The 21643-nt window shown below is 37.9% G+C and overlaps 1 protein-coding gene across 1 annotated transcript; it reads left to right on the forward strand.

Annotated features, from left to right (window-relative positions):
* The first annotated feature begins 485 nt into the window (after window positions 1-485).
* Window positions 486-20449, forward strand: AFM (afamin). Its single transcript, XM_045879434.3, has 13 exons — window positions 486-573; window positions 4360-4408; window positions 4717-4849; window positions 5742-5953; window positions 6774-6906; window positions 7497-7594; window positions 8373-8502; window positions 9998-10212; window positions 14326-14458; window positions 16831-16928; window positions 17958-18090; window positions 18779-19002; window positions 19949-20449. The coding sequence occupies exons 1-13, from the start codon at window positions 486-488 to the stop codon at window positions 20103-20105; spliced, it is 1803 nt and encodes a 600-aa protein (XP_045735390.2). The 3' UTR covers window positions 20106-20449.
* Window positions 20450-21643: the final 1194 nt, after the last annotated feature.

Consider the following 21643-nt stretch of genomic DNA (forward strand, 5'->3'; position numbering starts at 1 on the left):
CTTACTATATGTTTTCCAGAATTGGACATCTTAATTATTTTCTTTTTTCTAATTCTGTCAGGTATAAAAAAATTATACTTTTTAAAACTTAACTTCCTTTGATTTCTAATGAAACTTAGCATCTTTCTAGTTGTGCTTCCTCTTTGGTGAATTATTTATTCTAGTCCCTTTTTCTTTAACATTTGCAATGTTTTAAGATTTTTTTTTTTTCGGTTGTCTATTTGATTAGGTATTGTGCATACTTAACCTGTGGACTTTTTTTCTAACCCAATAGATTTTTCCAGTAAAACACAGAGATAATTTTTTTCCTAGTTAATAATTAACAAAAAAATCTGCAGTGTGATCAAATAAAAATCAAACGTGAGGTATATGAGAAATAGGTTAAACAGGTTACTTTTTTACTAATAGTGTCAAAGAATAATATAAAAACTTGATCTTCCTCAGTTACATTACTTTCTTTTGTGAATGTGATTTCTAAAAAAAAAATGAAACAGTTAAAACTTACAGGTTTTGTTATTTTCCTGTTCTTTGTGCCTGAATCCCTAACTCTGCCCACACAGCCTCAAGATGTAGGTAAGCAATTTACTTGTATATTAGCTAAGGAATGACTAGGTTGGGATAATTTCTTATTTTTTAACCTTGTTTTATTTCCATTTAATTTTTCACTCCCCTCCCCGCATGAGGAGGGGAGTGAATATATATATATATATATATATATATATATATACTGGTTACATATCTTGAACTAACCTTCCCAGATTTTGTATTTTCATGGTCATGTTACCCAATCCATAGACAGAGATAGTAGTTATCACACCCAGCAAATGGTCACCAGCTTTATAGCAGTATAGAAAGTGTTGCTGGGATATATAATTTGGATTTAAAAATACTAGTATTTCTTGCAAGTGTATATAGTGTATGGTAACAGTGAAATATGAGATGTGAGTTGGGATTTTTCTTTAATCTATGGTTGTTCAACATATCTCCCAACTAGGTGGTAAACACCTTTAGGGTACGCAGGACCCTGCTTCTTCCAACTGCACAGTTTATAAATATTCTCAGGTTTGTACATACTCATTAATCTGGCCAAGGCAGTGTCAGCCTGGGGAGAAAGGGTGACATATATTTTTTCTTCCCAAAGGGGGAACATTTTGAACTTCATTTGTTTAGAGGAGGTGTCTTTTTGTAATCCCTCTGGCATGGATGAAGGACTTTTTTGTAACTTGCACAAAGTTCCATAAGCATTGCAGTGGCTTTGGAGATGTGGACTGTATCTGACTTAATTTCATACTCCCCACAGTGCCTCTAGTTTAGTCTAGTGAGACCAGTCACAGGGCTTGAAGAATGGGCATTTTTGAGTTCTTCTGCTTTGCCCCTTGTAATGACTTCTTCAAAAATCCTGTTGATTTTTGTCTCTTCAATATATTTTGCATCTGTGCTTTCCTTTACATTTCCATTACTCCTAACAAAATTCATGTCTTGCTGATTTCTCAATAGAACAATTACAAATGTCACCTAATGGGCTTCTTGCTTTTTTTTCTATCCATCCATTCATTCACCCACCCATCTATTCGGCAAATAGTTCTTGTCACTTTCTCTTTGTCAGGCACTGTGTCTATTTCTAATTCCCTGCAGATTAGATATACCACTACCTGGCTGATATTTCTTAGCATATAGAAATAATCATATTAGGTGATACCTCATCATGCTTTTGATTTGTGTTTCCCTGATGATTAATGATTAATGATGTCTGTTGGGCCACTTGTATGTCTTCTTTGGAAAAATGTTTATTCAGATTCTCTGCCCATTTTTTTACTTGGATTGCTTGGGGGTATTTTGGTATTAAGTTGTATAAGCTCTGTATAGATTTTGGATATTAACTCCTCACTGAATATATCATTTGCAAATATCTTCTCCCATTCAGTAGGTTGCCTTCTAATCTTGTTGATGGTTTACTTCTCTGTGTAAAGCTTTTTATTTTGACATAGTCTCAATAGTTTATTTTTGCTTTTGCTTCCCTTGCCTTCAGAGACACAGCTAGAAAAATGTTGCTAAGCCTGATGTCAAAGAGATTACTGCCCATGTTTTCTTCTAGGGAATTTATAGTTTCACATTTAGGTCTTTAATCCATTTGAGTTTATTTTTGTGTATGGTGTTGGAAAGTGGTCCAGTTTCATTCTTTTGCATGTAGCTGTCCAGTTATCCCAACACCATTTATTGAAGAGACTGTCTTTTCCCTATCGTATATTCTTGTCTTATTTGTACATATTATATGTGACCATATAAACGTGGGTTTATTTTTGGGCTTTCAATTCTATTCCATTGATCTATATGTCTAGTTTTGTGCCAGTACCATACTATTTTGATTACCACAACTTTGTAGTATATCTTGAAATCTGGGATTGTGATACGTCCAGTTGTTCTTCTTTCTCAAGATTGCTTTGGCTATTCAGGGTCTTTTGTGGTTGCATATAAATTAGACAAGAAATAATAAGTGTTGGTGAGGATGTGGAGAAACATGAACACTCATATATTATCGGTGGGAATATAAATTGGTGCAGCCACTGTGGAAAACAGTATGGAGATTCCTCAAAAAATTAAAAATACCATATGATCCAGTAATGCCACTACTGGATATTTAACCAAAGAAAATGAGAACACGAATTTGAAGAGATATATGTACCCTATGTTTATTGCAGCATTATTTGCAATAGCAAAAATATAAAAGCAACCCAAGTGTCCATTAATAGATGAATGGATAAAGAAGATGTGGTGTATATATACAATGGAGTGTTACTCAGCCATAAAAAAGAATGAGCTCTTGCCATTTGTGACAATATGGATGGACCTTGAGAATATTATGCTAAGTGAAATTAGTCAGACTGAGAAAGACAAATACCATATGATTTCACTTTAATGTAGAATCTAAAATACAAAACAAACAAACAAAATACCCAGACTCTTAAATACAGAGAACAAAGTTGCCAAAGGGAAGGTGGGTGAAGGAATAGGTGAAATAAATACATGGGATTAAGAGGTACAAACTTCCAGTCATAAAATAAATAAATAAATAAGTCATGGAGATGAAAAGCACAGCATAGGAATATAGTCAATAATATGGTAATAATGTTGTATGGGTAACTGATAGTGACTATATTTATTGTGGTGAGCATTGAGTAATATATAGAATTGTCGGATCAATAAGTTGTATCCTGAAACTAATATAACACTGTCTGTTAATTATATTTCAATTAAAAAAAGAAATAATCACATTACTATTCTATATAAACATTTTCAATGGCTTTTCATAGCTTCTAATTGAAGCCCAAACTCCTAGGCTTAAATGCAAGACACCCAAAATATGGATCCAAGTCCTCTCTATCCTAGTTTCCATTTTTCTTTATGACCCACTCTTTCATGAAAGTGGATTAACTGACTTTCTCTGAATACATCCCAAGATTTCTTACTTTTGTAATTTCCCTCACATTATTCCCTCCACACAGAGAGATGAGCCTCTTTATTTCTCTGCTAGCTGAAATCTTGTATGTTTTTTCAGATTCAACTCATACGCCACTCTTGCTATAATCCTATTCTGGTTTCTCACCCAAGGATCATAAAGCATTCCTATCATAAGCTTACCTATATTATTTTAGAATGTCATGTACATTCTAAATTGGATTATAGTCATGTTCATAAGTCACTTGCACTATGAGAGTACTTAGAAACCTGAGGTCCAGGGGAGATGTCTTAATTATCACTGATTGCCTCGTATTGTCCAGCACAATACCTTGCGAAAGTAAGGACTCCATGAAAGTAGTCTATGTGGACAAATGTAAGTGTGCTCTGATTAACATATGCTCCTTGGGAGAGAATCAGTGATTTTAGACTAGTCCAGATATCATCTAAATATCTGTGTCTGGCTAGCATTATAAACTATACTGACTACTGGCACACTATGGCATCTCTTGTTGGGCCCTGTAGTAGCAATACATCACGTATCAGTTAATCTTCATATTGCTTTCCTAGTCATACATGATAAATACTTAGCATGAAAATGGTGCTTGGGTTGGACATTTGTGGCTGGGGAGACATCAATGGCAAATCTGAAGTCTGGTCAGTTTGAAACTAATTCAAGTCAATTCAACTTAATGAATATCTCTTGAGTACATAGTAAGCTGTGATTAAGTTCTCAAATTTGGTTCATATGACTTTTCTCCTTCTTGTTAAGTATGCCAAATTACTTTCTACAGTGAGTTTTCTATTTTATACTTTGTAAATGTAGATGTCATGTATGGTTATTTGGTGGGAAAATGTTAAAATACCAGGATACATAATAACCTATATATCTTTGCTTTTCAGATGATGTCAGTATCACCCAGAAATTTATAGAGGAGAATGTTGGATATATGTGAGTTTCTCTAAACTATTTTTTATGATGATGGTGTTTATATGATCTAATCTGATATATCCCAGAAATGTTAATGCTTCTCAAAAGTAATTCAATTAAATAGAAGCTGTATTTAAAAAGTAAATACAGTATTATTCATAAAATTCAGATAAGGCAATTGAATTGTCAAGAAATTGTAAAATTTATAGCCCTCACACTTCGATAATTTCCTGAGACTAATCAGTAAGTGAATGTTTCTATGAGTTTTTGTTGGACAGAAGTGGAAATTCTACAGGTGATCATTGTGTACTCTCTGTGGACTGTTGCAGCACAATCATCGCATTTGCTCAGTATATTCAGGAGGTCTCCTTTGAAGAAGTAGAAGTGTTGGTAAAAGCCATGACAGAATATAGAGATAAATGCTTGGGTGGCATGACACTCCCAATGTGTTCCAAATTAGCTGTAAGTAAATTGTTTGCATTTTTAAACAAATAACGCTTATTTGTTAAACAGAATTTTTGGCTTGAAATATAAAAAAAGAGATGCTCCATGCCCCCTCATTTTTTATTTTGCCTGACTTTGGAATTTAGGATAAGGTACTTTCCTCGGAGAGATGCAATTCTGTATTACGGTGCATAGGAGGAATTGGCTACGAGATTGCAGTCCATGCCATATGTATACAGACAGGGAGGCAGCCAATAGTTGGACAATGTGCACAGAAGTACAGAGGTAACCTCCTTAGCTGCCTCTCTCAATATATGCTCTATTGTCATACCCCCTTTTCTGGGCCTCTGCCAAATAGAGTCACCATCTGCATTTCTATTTCTTTAAAGATTTTATTTGAGAGAGAGAGAGCAGGAGGAGGTAGAGGGAGAAGTAGACTCTCTGCTGAGCAGGCAGCCCAACATGGGGCTGGATCCCGGGACTCCATAATCCCGGGATCATGACCTGAGCTGAAGGCAGATGCTTAACAGACTGAGCCATCCAGGCACCTCACCATCTGCATTTCTAGAAGACTATTACGAAACACTACTGCTAATACTTTACCAACACATTCACACTCTGACCTCATCACCTTGAGAGAAAAGGGAAAAAGCTGTTATATAAGAGAAATATAAGTAGCAAAGAAGGAGTAAGAGGTTAAAGGGTCCCAAGGTAGGGTAGAAAAAGTTTCCCAAAGTGTGGGATGGTTGTCACAGGTGTGGGTAACAATGCTTTATTGGTAATACTGGGGAAATTGGAATCTCTTTCCCGAAGGGTGACACTCATCACTCATTGTATTCATTGTGTCATCTCAGAAGATTGAAAAACTTTACAATGAATAAAATATGTCTTTTACTTTTCTGTTGTCCAGAATGATGTTTTACTGGAAAATATATGTGCTCTGGAGGGACTGCCACAAAAGCATGATTTTTTACACTGCTGTGGTAAGGTCGACTTGGAAAGAAAACTTTGTTTCTTCCATAATAAGAAAGCTGATGTAGGATTTCTGCCTCCTCTTCCTACCCTGGATCCTGAAGAGAAATGCCAGACTTATAAAAATAACAGAGAATCTTTTCTAAACAAGTAAGTTTTCTTTTAGCAGAAGGATTACCTAATTGAAGAATTATTCTTAGGCTGAGTCCAGTATCTATTCCAAAGGAACATAGCTAGTTTCATTGATGGATTAATTCATTCAACATGTATTGTGGGTCACATTCTGTGTTCAGCATTGAGGATAAAAATATGAATAAGATATGAAATCTACTTTCAAGATCCTTTCAATAAAGATACATGTTTTTCTAATGTGGTAAGCCCTAGAAAAGAGTGTGTGCATGGTGCCAAATTGCTACTGGAGGGAATAATCTAGTTTTCCCAAAAGGAAGGTGGAGCTTTTACTGAGGGTAAACATTAAATCAATGGATGTTTACCAAAAATTTGTTTGCAATAGTGCAGTAATTACAGAAGCAGAGATTTTTTTTTCTGGAAAGGGGTGTGCTCATTGAAACTTAAATTACAAGTGGATTTGAACAGAAGTAAATAAAATCCCTGGATCTCAGAGGGAGTGCACAGGTAGCTGTTCTTTGAATGTGGAAGGGAGAGCTGCTGACCATCTGGAAGCAGCCATAGTTCAGTGTTCAGGATGAAAACGGTAATCATCACTCTGATTTGGGAGTTGGCAACTTAATTGATACAACTTTTATTAGAGACTGGATAATGTTGTCTTATATTGAAGGCTTCCATAATGGGAAGTCCTTCCTCTTTCAGTTTTGAAACTTGATCTTCTTGTCTTTTTCTATCTTTCCTTTCCCTTCCCCTTTCTTCCCATCCCTTGTCTACCATTTTTTAAAAATTTCTTTCCTGCTTTTAACCCCTTTCCTTCCTTTCCTCTTTTTTTCTTTTATAGTTATATATATGAAGTTTCCAGAAGGAACCCCTTTGTTTTTGCCCCTACACTTCTAACTGTTGCTGCTCGTTTTGAGGAGATGACTAAAACATGTTGTGAAGAACAAGACAAAGCTAACTGCTTTCGGACAAAGGTGAGTTTTGCATTTATTTCATGAAAATAAGTAGTCACCCCACACTGCAGATCTTTACTGAAAGTTAACTTTAGAAAAGGGTTGTTTACCATTTATCAGCCATTTTCTTGCCACTTTCAATGTTTTTTTTCAAACCTTTGCCCACCTGCTGCTGATCTAAATTTCTTACTACTTGAGACCCTTGAAAGACAATTGCCTATTTCCAGGGTCTTTCTTCTAGCATTGTCTTCCTTGTAAATTGGAGGAAAGCCTTAGTGAGTGAATATCTAGGGTAAAAATGGCATTTATCTTTTATTCTGGGTCAAACCCTCTTTTGGCTACCCATAAAATTTAATCATCCCATTAGAGATGGACAAGCTCACAACACACCTTCTCACCAAGCATAATTCAGTCATCAGGAAGACTGGCCTAACTTTTATAATGTGCCACAAATACATGTTTCTTTTGATATATAAACTTATTAAGATAAAAATCCCATAGATTTTCTGTTTCTGAGCAAAGTTTGGAAAATTTGGTTAGATGTAGTTAAGAAATAAGAGAATAATAGGATTTTGCTCTTGCTTCAATAGAATTTTCTTTTTCTCCTTCAGGCAGAACCTGTCATACAATATTTAAAAGCATCATCTTCTTTTCAAAAAAATGTCTGTGGGGCACTTATGAAGTTTGGACTGCAAGTCTTAGAATCGATGTGAGTTTTAATATGAATCCTGTCTTTGCTTATATTTTCTCCTCTGTGTCCCATTTTTATTAAATTGTTGATGACTTTTTATTTTTATTCTTCTCCAGGGGTGTTGAGGTGGTTCTCAGTCCACATGGATAGCTCAGAACCAGGACATTAGGTCAGAATGAGAGAAGACCTGGGAAGTGGGGAGACCCTAGAGAGAAAGATGGTTACTTCTGAGATATTCTTTGGTTAGTTGGGAATCTGAATTGGTCTGGAAGTTCCCAACCAGGGTTTTAAAACCTCCAAGTGCTTTAGATGGGATGGATCCATCCGTCTTTGACTTTAATGACTAGCAGACAGCTTTATAAGGATAATTTTTATCTCTAGTGCTCATCCTGACTAATTAGTAAGGGTGCTATTGCAATGTCTTGAGAAAAATTCCGAGATTTTAACTAGATCAGCAGGAAAGAGTTCTGGGATGGATTATCTATCCCTGCATGGGCTCAAAGCAGGAGGCTGTGGTCCTGACAAAATGTGTTTTGCTATAAAAATTATGGAAGCGAGCATATATCTCAGGCCTTTTTATCCTGCTCCTGGTCCAGGACTCAAAATATCAACCTAAGAGCTGCTGAGTGATCCTGTAGGCTGTGCCCCATATAAACAGCTATTTGGTAAAGATATCTGTGAATAAAACAAGGGTTCCAATTCTTATTGCAGCTATTTATACTTTATCAGCAAAGAAGTCCCCCTTGTCTTACTTGCTGTTCAAGTTGTTTTAGTGGCTTATCAATTCTTTTTCCAGAAATATTGCTATACTTAGTCAGAAATTTCCCAAGATTGAATTTAAGGAACTTACCTCCCTCCTAAAAGATGTTTCTTCCAAGTATGATGGATGCTGTGAAGGGGATGCTATGCAGTGCATCCGTGACAGGGTAAATATTCTCTAAAACCAAGTAAAAATAGTGATTTGGGGCAGCCATTTTTTTTATTCTGAAGTTTCCTCATATGTGGCTACTTTATTTATCACATGAAATAAGAATGCTAATAAGGGGCGCCTGGGTGGCTCAGTCAGTTAAGCCGCTGACTCTTGGTTCTGGCTCAGGTCATGATCTCAGGGTCCTGGGATCGAGCTCCGCATCAGGCTCCCAGCTCAGCAGGGAGTCAGCGTGAAGATTCTCTTTCCCTCTTTCTCTGCCCCTCCTCCCCTGCTCTCTCTCAAATAAATACATCTTAAAAAATAATGTTAATGAATTGTTAAATAATAACATAAAATAAATAAAATAAAAAAATAAAATGTTAACAAATAAGCTCAAATAAAACTTTGGGGTTTTTTACACATGGGATTGTTATTAGATTACTCAACAGATTCTATTTTACACAGCTAAATGTCCATGACATAAAACTTTAGGAATTTAGAATCATTTAAGGCATATTGATGTTTTCTTTAATATGGCACATCTTCTTTTAGAGATATTAGAAATTAAATAGTAAAGCTCAGAGAATGATTTTTACCATTATATCTTTAAGAACTGCTTTCTCTGAGTTTCCTCCAGCTATTTAGGAGCAGTCTTGTCAAATAAGTGGAGTTGTTAATTTAAAATAACTCTTATGTTATTCTTTAAAGTGATTTTCTAAGGGCATATACTGGTAAATATATTATTGACTTACTTTAAGTTGTTAATGCACACAAAAGTAACACAATTTCATTAAAAATATCTCACCTTCTGGGGTGCTTGGGTGGCTCAGTCAGTTAAGTGTCCAACTCTTGATTTTGGCTCAGGTCACAATCTCAGGGTCCTGGGATCGAGCCCTGCTCCAGGCTCCCCACTCAGCAGGGAGTCTGCTTGTCTCCCTCTCCCTTTGCCCCTCCTCCTGCTCTCTCTCTCCCTCTCTGTCTCTGTTAAATAAATAAACAAATCTTTAGACAAAAAGAAAAAAAATCTTGCCTTCTTAGTTGAAATGAGGCTTTTTTAGTGACTTTTAATCAGTTTTACTTTCTAAAATTCACAGCAAAACTGTATGTTAATTAACTTGATTTTTAGAATATGAAGATATATACATTTTATTTCAAGCAGTGGACAACAGATATCCCCAAGAATTATTTTGTCCTTAATCGGTCTCCAATTAAAAGCAATATCACTCACTATTTCTTTATTGTTTGGTTATGGAAATGTGGGTTTTATAATAATTTCAAAATTTTCATAATTTTAGCATTTGAAATCAGAAATAAAACTTGCCTTCATGTGAAAACTTCATGTGTATTACATTAAGACAAAACTTAAATATTGTGATCAAATTATCTGATGAAGCAATTCCAGATGTGAGGAACATGGTTGGTTGTGTATACACAACCATTTCATTATGAAGGAAAACCCAGCCCTGAAGAAATGATGAAAATAAAGTAATTTTCATTCTTCTGTCCTACAGAGCAAGGTTATGAGCCATATTTGTTCCAAACAAGATTCCATCTCCAGCAAAATCAAAGAGTGCTGTGAAAAGAAAATGCCAGAGCGTGGCGAGTGCATCATTTCCTCAAATAAAGATGACAGACCAAAGGACTTAGCTCTAAGAGAAGTGAAATTTACTGAGAGAGAAAATGTGTGTGAAGAACGAGATGCTAATCAAACGATCTTCATGGCTGAGTAACATAAGTCTATACTGAAATTTATAAGGCAAACAGAAACTTATGATTTGACCTATTTTGGCTAATTTGGGTAGAAAGAATGGGAACCATTTAAATCATTGGGAATCACATAATTTAAAAAAATCATGGCTACCGATCATGGTGTTTTCACCTGATTTTAAGAAGATGCAACCATGTGACTCTGGGGATGGCTAACAGTTATTGAGTACTTGATACGTGCCAGACGGTGGACCCAATACTTGGTGTAGATGATCTGCTTTAATTCTGACAACAGTCGTGAACCAGCACGATTTCCCCCACTGTTTCAGATCAGTAAATGGAGGTACAGAGCAGCTAAATCACTTGTTGAAGGTTCACAGCTAAAAGCTGGCCGAGTGGGGATTGGACCGGAGGAGGTCTGGCCTAGGAAGTTGTGGGCTGGATTGCCATGCACTGCCACCCCACAGCTGTTCAAGGGAATCTAGTGGACTTGGAGCCAAAGGGACTAGATTGGAGTCCCGGCTGGGTCACTAGAACAAGTTAACCTCTCTGTGTTTCACATCATCATACATAAAATTCATATAAGAATATCCATTCATTCCAAGTTTATTGGTAATGAAACACAATCCAGGCACTATGAGAGGTTAAACAGAGCTCTTACCCGCAATAAGCTTTCATCAGCAGGGAATGCCACGGGGCAAGAAACAGACTTATTGATAAATGAATGCAAAGCAGAGCTTTTACCCACAGTAAACTTTCATCAACAGGGAGTGCCACGGGGCAAGAGACAGACTTGTCAATAAATGAATGCACAGCATGTTCTTTTATTTCCGATAGCACTATGGAATCCATAATGTAGAGACAGAGGAGGAAGTGGCCAACTGTACTTGGGAAACTTGGAAAGGCTTGACAGGGAAGAGGTAGTTAAAGACATTTTGGTAATCTAGACAGAAGAGGTAGATCACGGATGGAAGTATAAAACCCCCTGGTGTGTTTGTGGCTTTGTGTAGGGTATTCTCAGTGAGAGACAGTAGTGAGAAGTATATGCGGTCAGATCACGCAGACATGCTAAGTAACAAGATGCCACTGAAGGGCTTTCACTGAAGAATAAGGAAGGACAAAATCACTTTTGTTTTTTAGAAACTTCATCTGGAATGAATCCCAGTTTGGGGCTTAGGTGGTTGGGTAAGTAGCTTTCAGATTCAATGAGACGGGAAGTATGGGTTGAAGGTTTTGTGGGAAAGAGAATATGTTTGGATCTGACCACACTGCCTTTGAGGTACACATGAAGTAACAATTGGGAAGGTCATGAGATAGTTTTTTTTTTTTTATTTGAGTATAGTTGACACACAATGTTACATTAGTTTCAGGTGCAAAACATAATGATTTGACAAGTTTATACATTATACTAGGCTCATCACCAAGTGTAGCTGCCATTTGATCCCATATGTCACTATTACAATACCATTCACTATATTCCCTATGCTGTGCCTTTTATTCTCGTGACTTATTCATTCCAGAACTGGAAGCCTGTATTTCCCACTCCCCTTCACCCATTTTGCCCATCCCCCAACTCCAGCAGCCATCAGTTTGTTCTGTGTATTTATAGGTCTAATTCTGCTTTTTGCTTATTCATTTGTTTGTAGTCTTTTTTTTTTTTTTAGATTCCACTTATGAGTGGAATCGTATGGTATTTGTCTTTCTCAGTGTGACTTATTTCATTTGGCCTAATACGCTCTAGGTCCATCCATGTGGTCTCAAGTATCATGAGACAATTTTGTATGTGAACCCGGAGCTCTGGAAGACAGAGAGATTAGTGAAAACTTACCAAATGTTAAGTGCTTCTCATCTACTAACCAATTTAGTTTTCAAAACAACCCTCTAAGGTTAGGAGACGGAAGCACAGAAGTTAAGTAACTTGTTCCCAAGTCACACAGATGATATGTGGTGGAGCCAGGATTCAAATGAGAGCTGTCAGGCACCAGACTCTTGCTCTTAGAACCAAACCACTGTGTTTTATTGCTTCTTATGAGTTGTGGGTATTAACTCAAATTAAACTGAACAAAATGTTAGAGGTAGTGTGTTTCACTTCTACCTGACACATGTGCTCGTCAAATGGAAGCAATTTTTATCATCATCATCATGTTACAACATAGCGTTTGAGGAGAAACCACAGAGCAACACTGAGCATGCTGAGTCAGAAACGGAGTTTTAAGGTTCGGTCTTTCCAGGTGTAAACATTTGACACAAGATCTCAATAGATCTTCCAGGCTAGGGTAGGCTTCTAGGAATTTTTGTTTGCAGCTTTTTGGTGGGGTGTGTTTTTTTTTTTTTAGGTGTGATTTTATTCCTGTAGAAAGGTCCATGGCTTATCAGATATTAAGAGCCCTTGATTCTCTGAAGGGTAAATGCAGTTGCATTAGGGTCTGGGAATATATCCCACAAATAGGATTGAGAAGGCAGGTGGAGAAGCAGGAGAGACAATGTCAAAAAAAACCCCCCAAGAATCAAAGACTTCGAACCAAAAAGGGATGCAGAGTTCCCTGGAATTGAGAAACTTTTGTGAGGTGTTGCTCCCATCAAACATAGAAGGCCACTTTAACTTATTTTGAATGGATAGATAAGGTTTTTTTTTAAAAGATTTTATTATTTATTTGAGAGAGAAAATGAGATAGAGAGCATGAGAGGGGGGAGGGTCAGAGGGAGAAGCAGGCTCCCCGCTGAGCAGGGAGCCCGATGTGGGACTGGATCCCGGGACTCCAGGATCATGACCTGAGCTGAAGGCAGTTGCTTAACCAACTGAGCCACACAGGCGCCCCAATAAGATTTTTTTTAAAGATTTTAGTTATTTATTTGAGAGAGAGAGAGAGCATGAGAGGAGGGAAGGGCAGAGGCAGAGGAAGAAGCAGTCTCCCAGCTGAGAAGGGAGCCCCACGTGGGGCTCGATCCCAGGACTGGGATCATGACCTGAGCTGAAGGCAGTCGCTTAACCAACTGAGCCACACAGGTGCCCCGATAAGATTTTTTTTTTAAAGATTTTAGTTATTTATTTGAGAGAGAGAGAGAGCATGAGAGGAGGGAGGGGCAGAGGCAGAGGAAGAAACAGTCTCCCAGCTGAGAAGGGAGCCCCACGTGGGGCTCGATCCCACGACTGGGATCATGGCCTGAGCCGAAGGCAGACGCTCAACTGACTGAGCCACCCAGGTGCCCCAATAAGATTTTATTATGAAAACGATTGTAAAGAGCACAGCTGGGTGCTTAGAGGAGACACTACTCTCCTGCAAAGAGAGTCAACTTGGTTTAGAAAAGAATGAATTAGGCATCCTACCAGACCAGGGTTCTCATGTTACACTTCCATTAAAATAGCAAGGCGCTTCCCTGGTCTGAGACTTCCTTTCTTCAGCTGTAGAGTAGTACTGATCTTGAGGACTAAGTGAAGTTAAAGGAGAAAAGTGTTTCCAGAGGCTAGGAACCATTTCTTTATCTCTTATGCCCAGAGCTTGATCCAGTGCTAGCACCTACTAAGGGCTTAATAAGTGTTAGCCTCTTCCCTCTCACTTCCCCATTTCTCCCCATATCACTCCGCCTGTACCCTTGGAGCCTCTCACCGAGGCCGTAGAAACCACTGCCAATGACTTAGAGCTCCAGGGATGGGGACTCCTATATTTGACAAGTGATGGGATGACGTCATGGCTTCCCAGTCTCTCACCAAGATGGCCCTGGAGCGGGGAGCAAGCCATATTTCCACCATCTCCAGTTGGAGGTTTGAATGCCGTTTCCAACAGAATTAGACTCACTATGTATTTTCTAAAGTATTGGTGGCATGATATACTATTTCTGATGTTTTACGCATCAAATCATCCTAATAATTAACTCGGAATTACTAATCATTCTATCCTCTCAAGTAAAAGCACTGTTGGTTTAAAACATACTACGGAAGAAAACCTTTGTAAATTGATGTCCTGTAGTGAAAATATCCTCTGAAATCACTCCCTGAGCAAAACTGGAGGAGGAAGTTAGCATCTGAAAGCAGAGTCAGTGTTACAAGATCTGACTAGCTTAAGAGATAGCAGGATTTGATATTTTGTTCTTTCTCTAAGGTCTAATGTATGAAACATTTTACACATCACAGGTTTCTGTATGAACACTCAAGGAGACATCCGGAACTGTCTATACCGGAGCTTTTAAGAATTGCTGGAGTGTATGGAGATCTTCTGAAAGAGTGTTGCCACGCAGAAAACCCTCCAGACTGTTACCGCCATGCAGTAGGTTCCAGCGTTCCTGGCTCACAGAACTGGCCCAAACAAAGCCTAACAACAAACCTTTCATAGCTGACATCAAAGTTTTACTCTAGTCTAGGGAGTAGGAAGTGTGATTGACCCATCTGAGTGTACTTAAATTCGGTGCGGGCTAATCATTGGGAAGACTGATACTATGTTAGGTTTCTGTACAATGTTTTTTTTTTTTTTAAAGATTTTATTTATTTATTTGAGACAGAGAGAATGAGAGACAGAGAGCATGAGAGGGAGGAGGGTCAGAGGGAGAAGCAGACCCCCGCGGAGCAGGGAGCCCGATGCGGGACTCGATCCCAGGACTCCAGGATCATGACCTGAGCCGAAGGCAGTCGCTTAACCAACTGAGCCACCCAGGCGCCCTCTGTACAATGTTTTGAACTACTAATTCTGTGTGTTGATGCAAAAAAAAAATCTTCCCATTCAATATTTTACATTTAGATCTTTATTTATGTATTCTGCATTTTATTGAGCCGTATGGGATTTTTTATGATTGTAAAAGTAATAAATGATTATCAAAGATGATTAGGAAAGTACCAAAAGTTATAAAGATAAAAATGAAAGGTTGATACTATCACTGAGAAATAGCTATAATCAACATTTTCTTTCATCTTTTCTATTCATATATGCATATATGAGTGTTTAAAAATAAGATTGGAATAATACTTTCTTAAGAAATTTTTTGATATATATTTTAAAAGATTTTATTTATTTATTTGAGAGAGAGAGAGAGAGAGAGACAGAGAGCAGAGGGAGAGGGAGAGAAAGAATCCTCAAGCAGACTCCCCACTGAGCTGGGAGCTTGACGTGGGACTTGATCCCAGGACCCTGCGATCATGACTTGAGCTGAAATTCAGAGCCAGCTGCTTAACTGACTGAGCCACCCAGGGCACCCCTGGGTCTATTTTTTAGTTACTATCATAGAAAACTTTTTATGTCATTAAACAGACTTCAAAACACTTTATTTTAAATGATGAGATCTCATCATCATGATTTATTTAACTGTTCTACTATGTGTTGGACATTGTGAACATTTAGTTAGGTTTTAAATTTTATAAGCAACCCTGAAGTGAGTATCTCATTTCATTCATCTCTATTAGTATTTATGACTATTTTCCTAAGATATATTATCTGAAGAGAAATTATTAGGTCAAAGTATATAGACTTAAAAAAAAAGCACAACACTTGATACAAAATGCCCAAGTTACTTTCTAGAAAGTTTTATCAGCACACAGTCCTACAACAGTGCTTGAAAATACTCGCTTCACCCCTGCCTTTGCCATCATTGTGCATGGAAATTAACTACTAGATTTATATGTAAAAAATAGCGACTGTGTTTTAAGCATTTATTTGATTTTTAGGTGAAGTTAGGCTTTTCCCATGTGATTTTAGCTATTGTAATTATAAATTTCTTGTGAATAAGTTGTTTATGCCCATTATCCATTTTCCTCTTGAAATTAGAGTGTTTTAGTGTCAATTCATAAGCATTCCTTATGTAGTAGGGAAATGAATTATTTGGCATTTCTGATTTGTTTCTCATTCATTTGATATGTGGTGCTTTGGCTTTATCTAAAAAATTGCTTCCACTTACCATAAAAAGCCAGTTGATACCCATTCATATTTGATCAATGAAGTCAGAGGATTTGACTTTCAGTCTAATTCTGCCACACTCTGTTCCTGACCCTTAAATGAATCATAGTGCTAGAAAATTCTTTCTTCATATGGAGGCACAGTATGCCCCACACATCCATTCACTGGTGTGTAGTTTTATCTCTGATGACCACTCAGTAGATAGCTATCCAATTTTATGCTGAGGAGATAGAGTTTGTCAAATATTTGAAGACACTTGTTGGATGTTTTAAGTTCCAATTCTAAATGATGAAAAATAAGACATAAAGTAAAAATAAATGTGATTAAAAAGGTACTGTAGCAATACTGACTAGCGGGGTCATTCTAGCAAGGCATTTGACTTCATAAGACTGATTTCCTTTATGTAAAAATGAAAGACTACTCTGGCCTCATGAAAGTGATAAGCAAATATGATCATTGTCAACATAAGATTTGAATTATTCTTTGTAAGCTGGAAAGCTCTAAAAAATGTACAGGATGATAATGAAAAATTTGGACTTTCAAATTTTAGTAAAAGCCATCTCTATATTTATAGCTGAAAAGATTTAAATTCTTACACACTCATATAAAGAAAACTACTCTCAACTTAGTGAGAAATATATGGTAATGATAATTTCAAAATACTATACAAACAAAAGCTACTTGACAAGTTGACATGAAGCTTATGATTAAATTTTAGATAAAATGTTCATAAATATGATTGTTCTTATTTTTAGGAATACAAATTCAATGAAACAACTGAGAAAAGCCTCAAGATAGTACAACGAGAGTGTGAACATTTCCAGAATTTGGGGAAAGATGACTTGAAATACTAGTAAGTTGCTTGCACAAGTTGGTTAACACTTGTGACCGGGATAAGTAAGATAAAGAGTGCCACATAGTGTCAAAAATTCAGCTCAGTCTTTCAGTTATGGCAAATCCATAAACTGGGAAAGAATAAAAACACAAAAGTCAAGAATGTGCATTAAGCTGTCGTATTAAGCTTTTACCAGGAATGAGGCTAGAAATGAAAGAAATATAGGATTCCAGAAAATTGATCCTCTAATGCTTTAGTTTTCACTTGGACTTGCTTTTGTCAATCCCGAAGCCAGACTCTCTGGATTCTGCCTTTGAGAAGGCAGGGGATAGAGCAAACTTCAGGTTGTTGCAATTTCTCAAGGAAAAGATAGTTTGCCCAGATTTTGAACCACTCTACCGAGTTTATACAAATAATTTTGGATTTAATACTTTAATATTTATTTTTTTTGCTCTTGCAAACATTCATGAATAATACACAGTTTATTCTGGATTTTCTTGATTAATTACCAGGGTAATATAGTGTGTGTTTAAACCAAACATCTTTAAATCAAAACACAGTTTAAAAAATATGATTTCACTGTTTCTACAACCTGGCTATTGGCTGAGAACTCAAACTCAGCCCATTAAAGATACTAGTTCTCTTCATCTCAGATTATCCTTTTCCAACATGTATCTATTAATTAAATTCTCCCTTTAAAATATTTATTAACTGCAAGGGATTTCAAGCAGGATTTTACATACTAGCCAAAGTATTTGCTGCTGGGGAGTTCCTATACCCCCAGGTAAGACAGGCTGAGCAAATCTGAGAATTTCTGAGATTACCATGAAATTAGGAGGAGGCCAAAAATGCAGAATCTAGGAGGCAGGGTGTGGGAAAAATAGGGAGTGAAGAGACAGTTCTCTACCATTTTATGAGAAAGGCGAGGTTCACGTTGTCCTTACCTTGGTTGTCCTTAGCCTGGAAGAGTTAGGGTTTCAAGCAGTTAGACAAGGGAAAATGGGTATCTGTTTTTGTTTAGAACCAAACAGACAAATGTTCTTTCAGCTACCTTATCAAACTCACAAAGATAGCCCCCCAGCTCTCCACTGAAGAACTGACGTTTCTTGGCAAGGAAATGGTGACAGCTTTGGCCACCTGTTGCACACTGAGTGAAGAGTTTGCCTGCGTTGATAATTTGGTGAGCATGGCCCACGTACCTAACTAGTCCTAAAAAAAAAAAAAAAAAAAAAAAAAAGACATCTGCTGTACTCATTGATCTACAGCAATAAGGCAGTTATATGCCTTTCTTCATTGTTTTCAACATTGTTAAGGAATGTCAAAGTTTCTGGGGGGGCTCACTGCATCACAATCCTAAGAAGCAAAAGAGAATGTCTTAAATATTTTCTTGATGTTTTCCAAATCATCTTTCTTACTTTTTTTTTTTTTTTTGAGAGCGAGAGAGAGAGAGCTGGAGGAGGAGCAAAAAGAGAGGGAGAAGCAGACTGAGCATGGAACCTGATGCAGGGCTTTATCTTATGACCCTGAGGTCATGACCTGAGCTGAAGTCAAGAGTGGGACGCTCAACCGACTGAGCCACCCAGGCTCCCCTCTTATTTCTTATTACTAATTTGTTATTTGTAAATTGTGAGGGCAAATGGCAGGAATAAGGATATTGTTTCAGAATGATATAAGAAACTTTGTAATTTCAAGGAAAGTTACAAATTCAATCTTGCCCCACCAGGTCAGTAAGAGAATTGATACTTCCTGCCCAATCACAACTTGGATGTATCTTTTTAGGACTGGAACAATCTGTTTCTCTAACCATATTTCAAAAACTCTATTCAAGTTTTAAAGTCATATCTGAATTCCAACTTTCATTGGGACAGATGGATTTAGTTCTTGGAGAGTTGTGTGGAATAAATGAAAATCGGGACATCAACCCAGATGTGGACCACTGTTGTAAAACCAACTTTGCCTTCAGAAGGCCCTGCTTTGAGGGCTTGGAAGCTGACAAAACATACGTGCCTCCATCTACACCTCCAGATTTATTTACCTTTCACACAGACTTATGTCAGGCTCATAATGAGGAGCTCCAAAAAAAGAAAGACAGGTATAAACATTCTCTTCCATTTATCTTTTTCTTCAGCCTGAAGGCACATAATTAATGAGAAGGTGTATCGTGATGCATATGTGATTTTGGTGTTCTAATCCTGTTACTTCCATCAAATTGTCCAGTCTCTCCAATCCAGAAAAACACCAGGGCCTATTTATTGCTGTTGCTTATAAGTCAAAACCTAGCCAGTCTTTTCTTTTGCTAGGCGTGGATACACTGTGATTTGGAAAGGTGACTTAGGGCAGCTAGCAAAAAGGCTCACAGGCAGGTTCATAATGAACTGGACTTTCCTGAGGGAATGTCCTAGATATTTGCCCTGAGAATCTTGCTTAATGTTTGAAAAAATAAGAGGCCTAAAAGGGACAAGAATTTTACTTTTGTCTTCTCAGGCAATGTTATAAATGCTAAAGAATAAGACTTTTGGGGGGCACTTAGGTAGTGTCTATGTCAAGTGGAGTGGAAACAGCATTCAGCTACTAAGAAAAAGGAAACAGAGGTTGTTTTGAAAATGAATTTTCCTGATCTCTGCAAGTATACAGCTACGTGAGTAATAAACGGCAGTATGCAGTTGCAAGTGCTGCCTTTGCTCTGCAAAAAAAAAAAAAAAAAAAAAAAAAAAAAAAAAAAAAAAAGAAAATGAATTTTCTAGAAAGACCAAAAGAAATCTACAATAATCTACAGTACTACACAGGGGAAGACCTAATATATGTTCACATTTTTTTATATCATTTTTGTTTTTAACTACATAACTCTCTGTGAAATCCATCCCACAAGTTGAACAGGAAAGCTTCGGGAGACCCCTTCAAAGTGGAATATTTTAACTTTGTATACTTTCCCCAACCAAGTGCCCCCCAAGACATGTGATATTGTGACAAGCGTTTTGGAGAAGAGGAGCTTAAGGAAGAAGTTTTAATTAATTCTATTTGGCATCTCTGGGTCACAGGTTTCTTGTCAATCTGGTGAAGCAAAGGCCTGAACTTACAGACAAGGTGCTGAAGTCATTGCTTACAGACTTCACGGATGTGGTGGTGAAGTGTTGCAAAGCTGAGGGGCCTGAAGCCTGCTTTAATGAAGAGGTAGTTCTATTTCTTTTCCGCTGAAAATTCAGCTGGTATTCCTGGTCACACAAAATATAACAGAACTCCCAGTAGGACCCTGCTTCCTCCCCGTAATGTCTCTGAGGCCTCTGAGAGCCCCATGAGCTGGATGTCACCAGCAGATGTCTCTGTGGAAGGACCTAGGCACTGTCTCCTTAGTAACAACACGGTGTAAGAAAAAGATGTCAGGAGAACCCGGGTTCTAATTCCAGTCTTCTTGGTCATATAACTTAAACTGAACTGTACTACACCATCTGTAAATGAGGATGGCGATACTTATCCTTGAATTATACTTTTGGTCCATACTCTCCTGGTTTAATCCCTCATTAGTTTAATAAAACAAATAGCCAAACTGATTTGCAAAGGAAATCATAATCAGCTCCAAAGGGAGGGGAGCAGGAAGGGTATTAGTCTGTGAAGTCTCTCAGGGGGTGGCTGTCTCACCTTCATGGCCTTATAGCAGCATGTGTGTGTGAAGTGAGGAGTTGGCCGGGGGAGGGCCGTGCGTGTAGTGAGGGGGAAGAGAGGACACGTGCTCCCTGAGTGTTCTCACTCCACAGTGACTGGATTCTCTTGCCAGCTTGTGGTGGTCCAGGTACGTGTGAACGCCAGCCTCAATGGATGGCTGCTTGGAAGTGCTCTTCACTGATTTCCAGCTTCCTTTCTTACCATTTCTTTCCCAGCAACTCTCACTCCACCCCAGACTCACACTTAGCACACACACACAAACTTGTGCCTCTCATATCCTTCCTGCCTGGTCACAGACATGCACACTCACACACAGCCTTCATTCTGGTTGACAGCCTTCTATTTTTTCCAAGGGAGTGCTTAGTCTGTGGGAATTTTGTGTGTGTGTGTGTGGTTCAAATTATTAGCTTTTACAACATATATTTAAAGTAATTCGAGGGGCGCCAGGGTGGCTCAGTCGTTAAGTGTCTGCCTTCGGCTCAGGTCATGATCCCAGGGTCCTGGGATCAAGCCCTGCATCAGGCTCCCTGCTCAGCGGGAAGCCTGCTTCTCCCTCTCCCACTCCCCCTACTTGTGTTCCCTCTCTCGCTGTGCCTGTCAAATAAATAAACGCAATATTTTAAAAAATAAAGTAATTTGAGGTTATTAACCCATATCTAGCATTTCTCTGAGTGAGTGTGTACATCGAGGCCATGGAAAGGGAAGGATGAAGTCACTGGCAGTTCATAAAAGGCACTTGAAGAAAGGATGTTCAAGGTCTTCCTGTACAAGATGGGACTGCTGTAATTTTTCTTCCCAAAATTCAAGGCAACATGAGTCTCCAAATTTAAAAAATCATGTCTTAAATTTTTCTATGTGTTTTTCTTTCTTTTTTCCCCCTCTCAGGGCCCCAAAGTGACAGCCAAAAGCCAGGCAGCTTGAGAAATATAAAGTAAAACCCACCAAAGGTAATCCCTGCTATCTGAGCCAAATGCCAAATGTATGTGTAGCTTGTGTGGTCACCTGGCCTTTTCCCTTCTGCTGCTTCAGTGTCTGTTTCTGGTTCATTTCACGTGCCTTGTACCCCACAGGTC

This window comes from Mirounga angustirostris, unplaced genomic scaffold, assembly GCF_029215605.1.
Source record: "Mirounga angustirostris isolate CCGP_5_RB_7025 unplaced genomic scaffold, mMirAng1.0.hap1 SCAF_2, whole genome shotgun sequence".
Classification (NCBI taxonomy): domain Eukaryota; kingdom Metazoa; phylum Chordata; class Mammalia; order Carnivora; family Phocidae; genus Mirounga; species Mirounga angustirostris.

What these genes read in the sequence shown, in the direction of transcription:
- AFM (XM_045879434.3), top strand. Translation starts at nt 486, where the DNA reads ATGAAACAGTTAAAACTTACAGGTTTTGTTATTTTCCTGTTCTTTGTG. An exon ending in AGAGAATCTTTTCTAAACAA is followed by an intron (nt 5,954 to 6,773) that starts GTAAGTTTTCTT and finishes TTTCTTTTATAG; the next exon opens with TTATATATATGAAGTTTCCA. An exon ending in CTCCAAAAAAAGAAAGACAG is followed by an intron (nt 19,003 to 19,948) that starts GTATAAACATTC and finishes TCTGGGTCACAG; the next exon opens with GTTTCTTGTCAATCTGGTGA.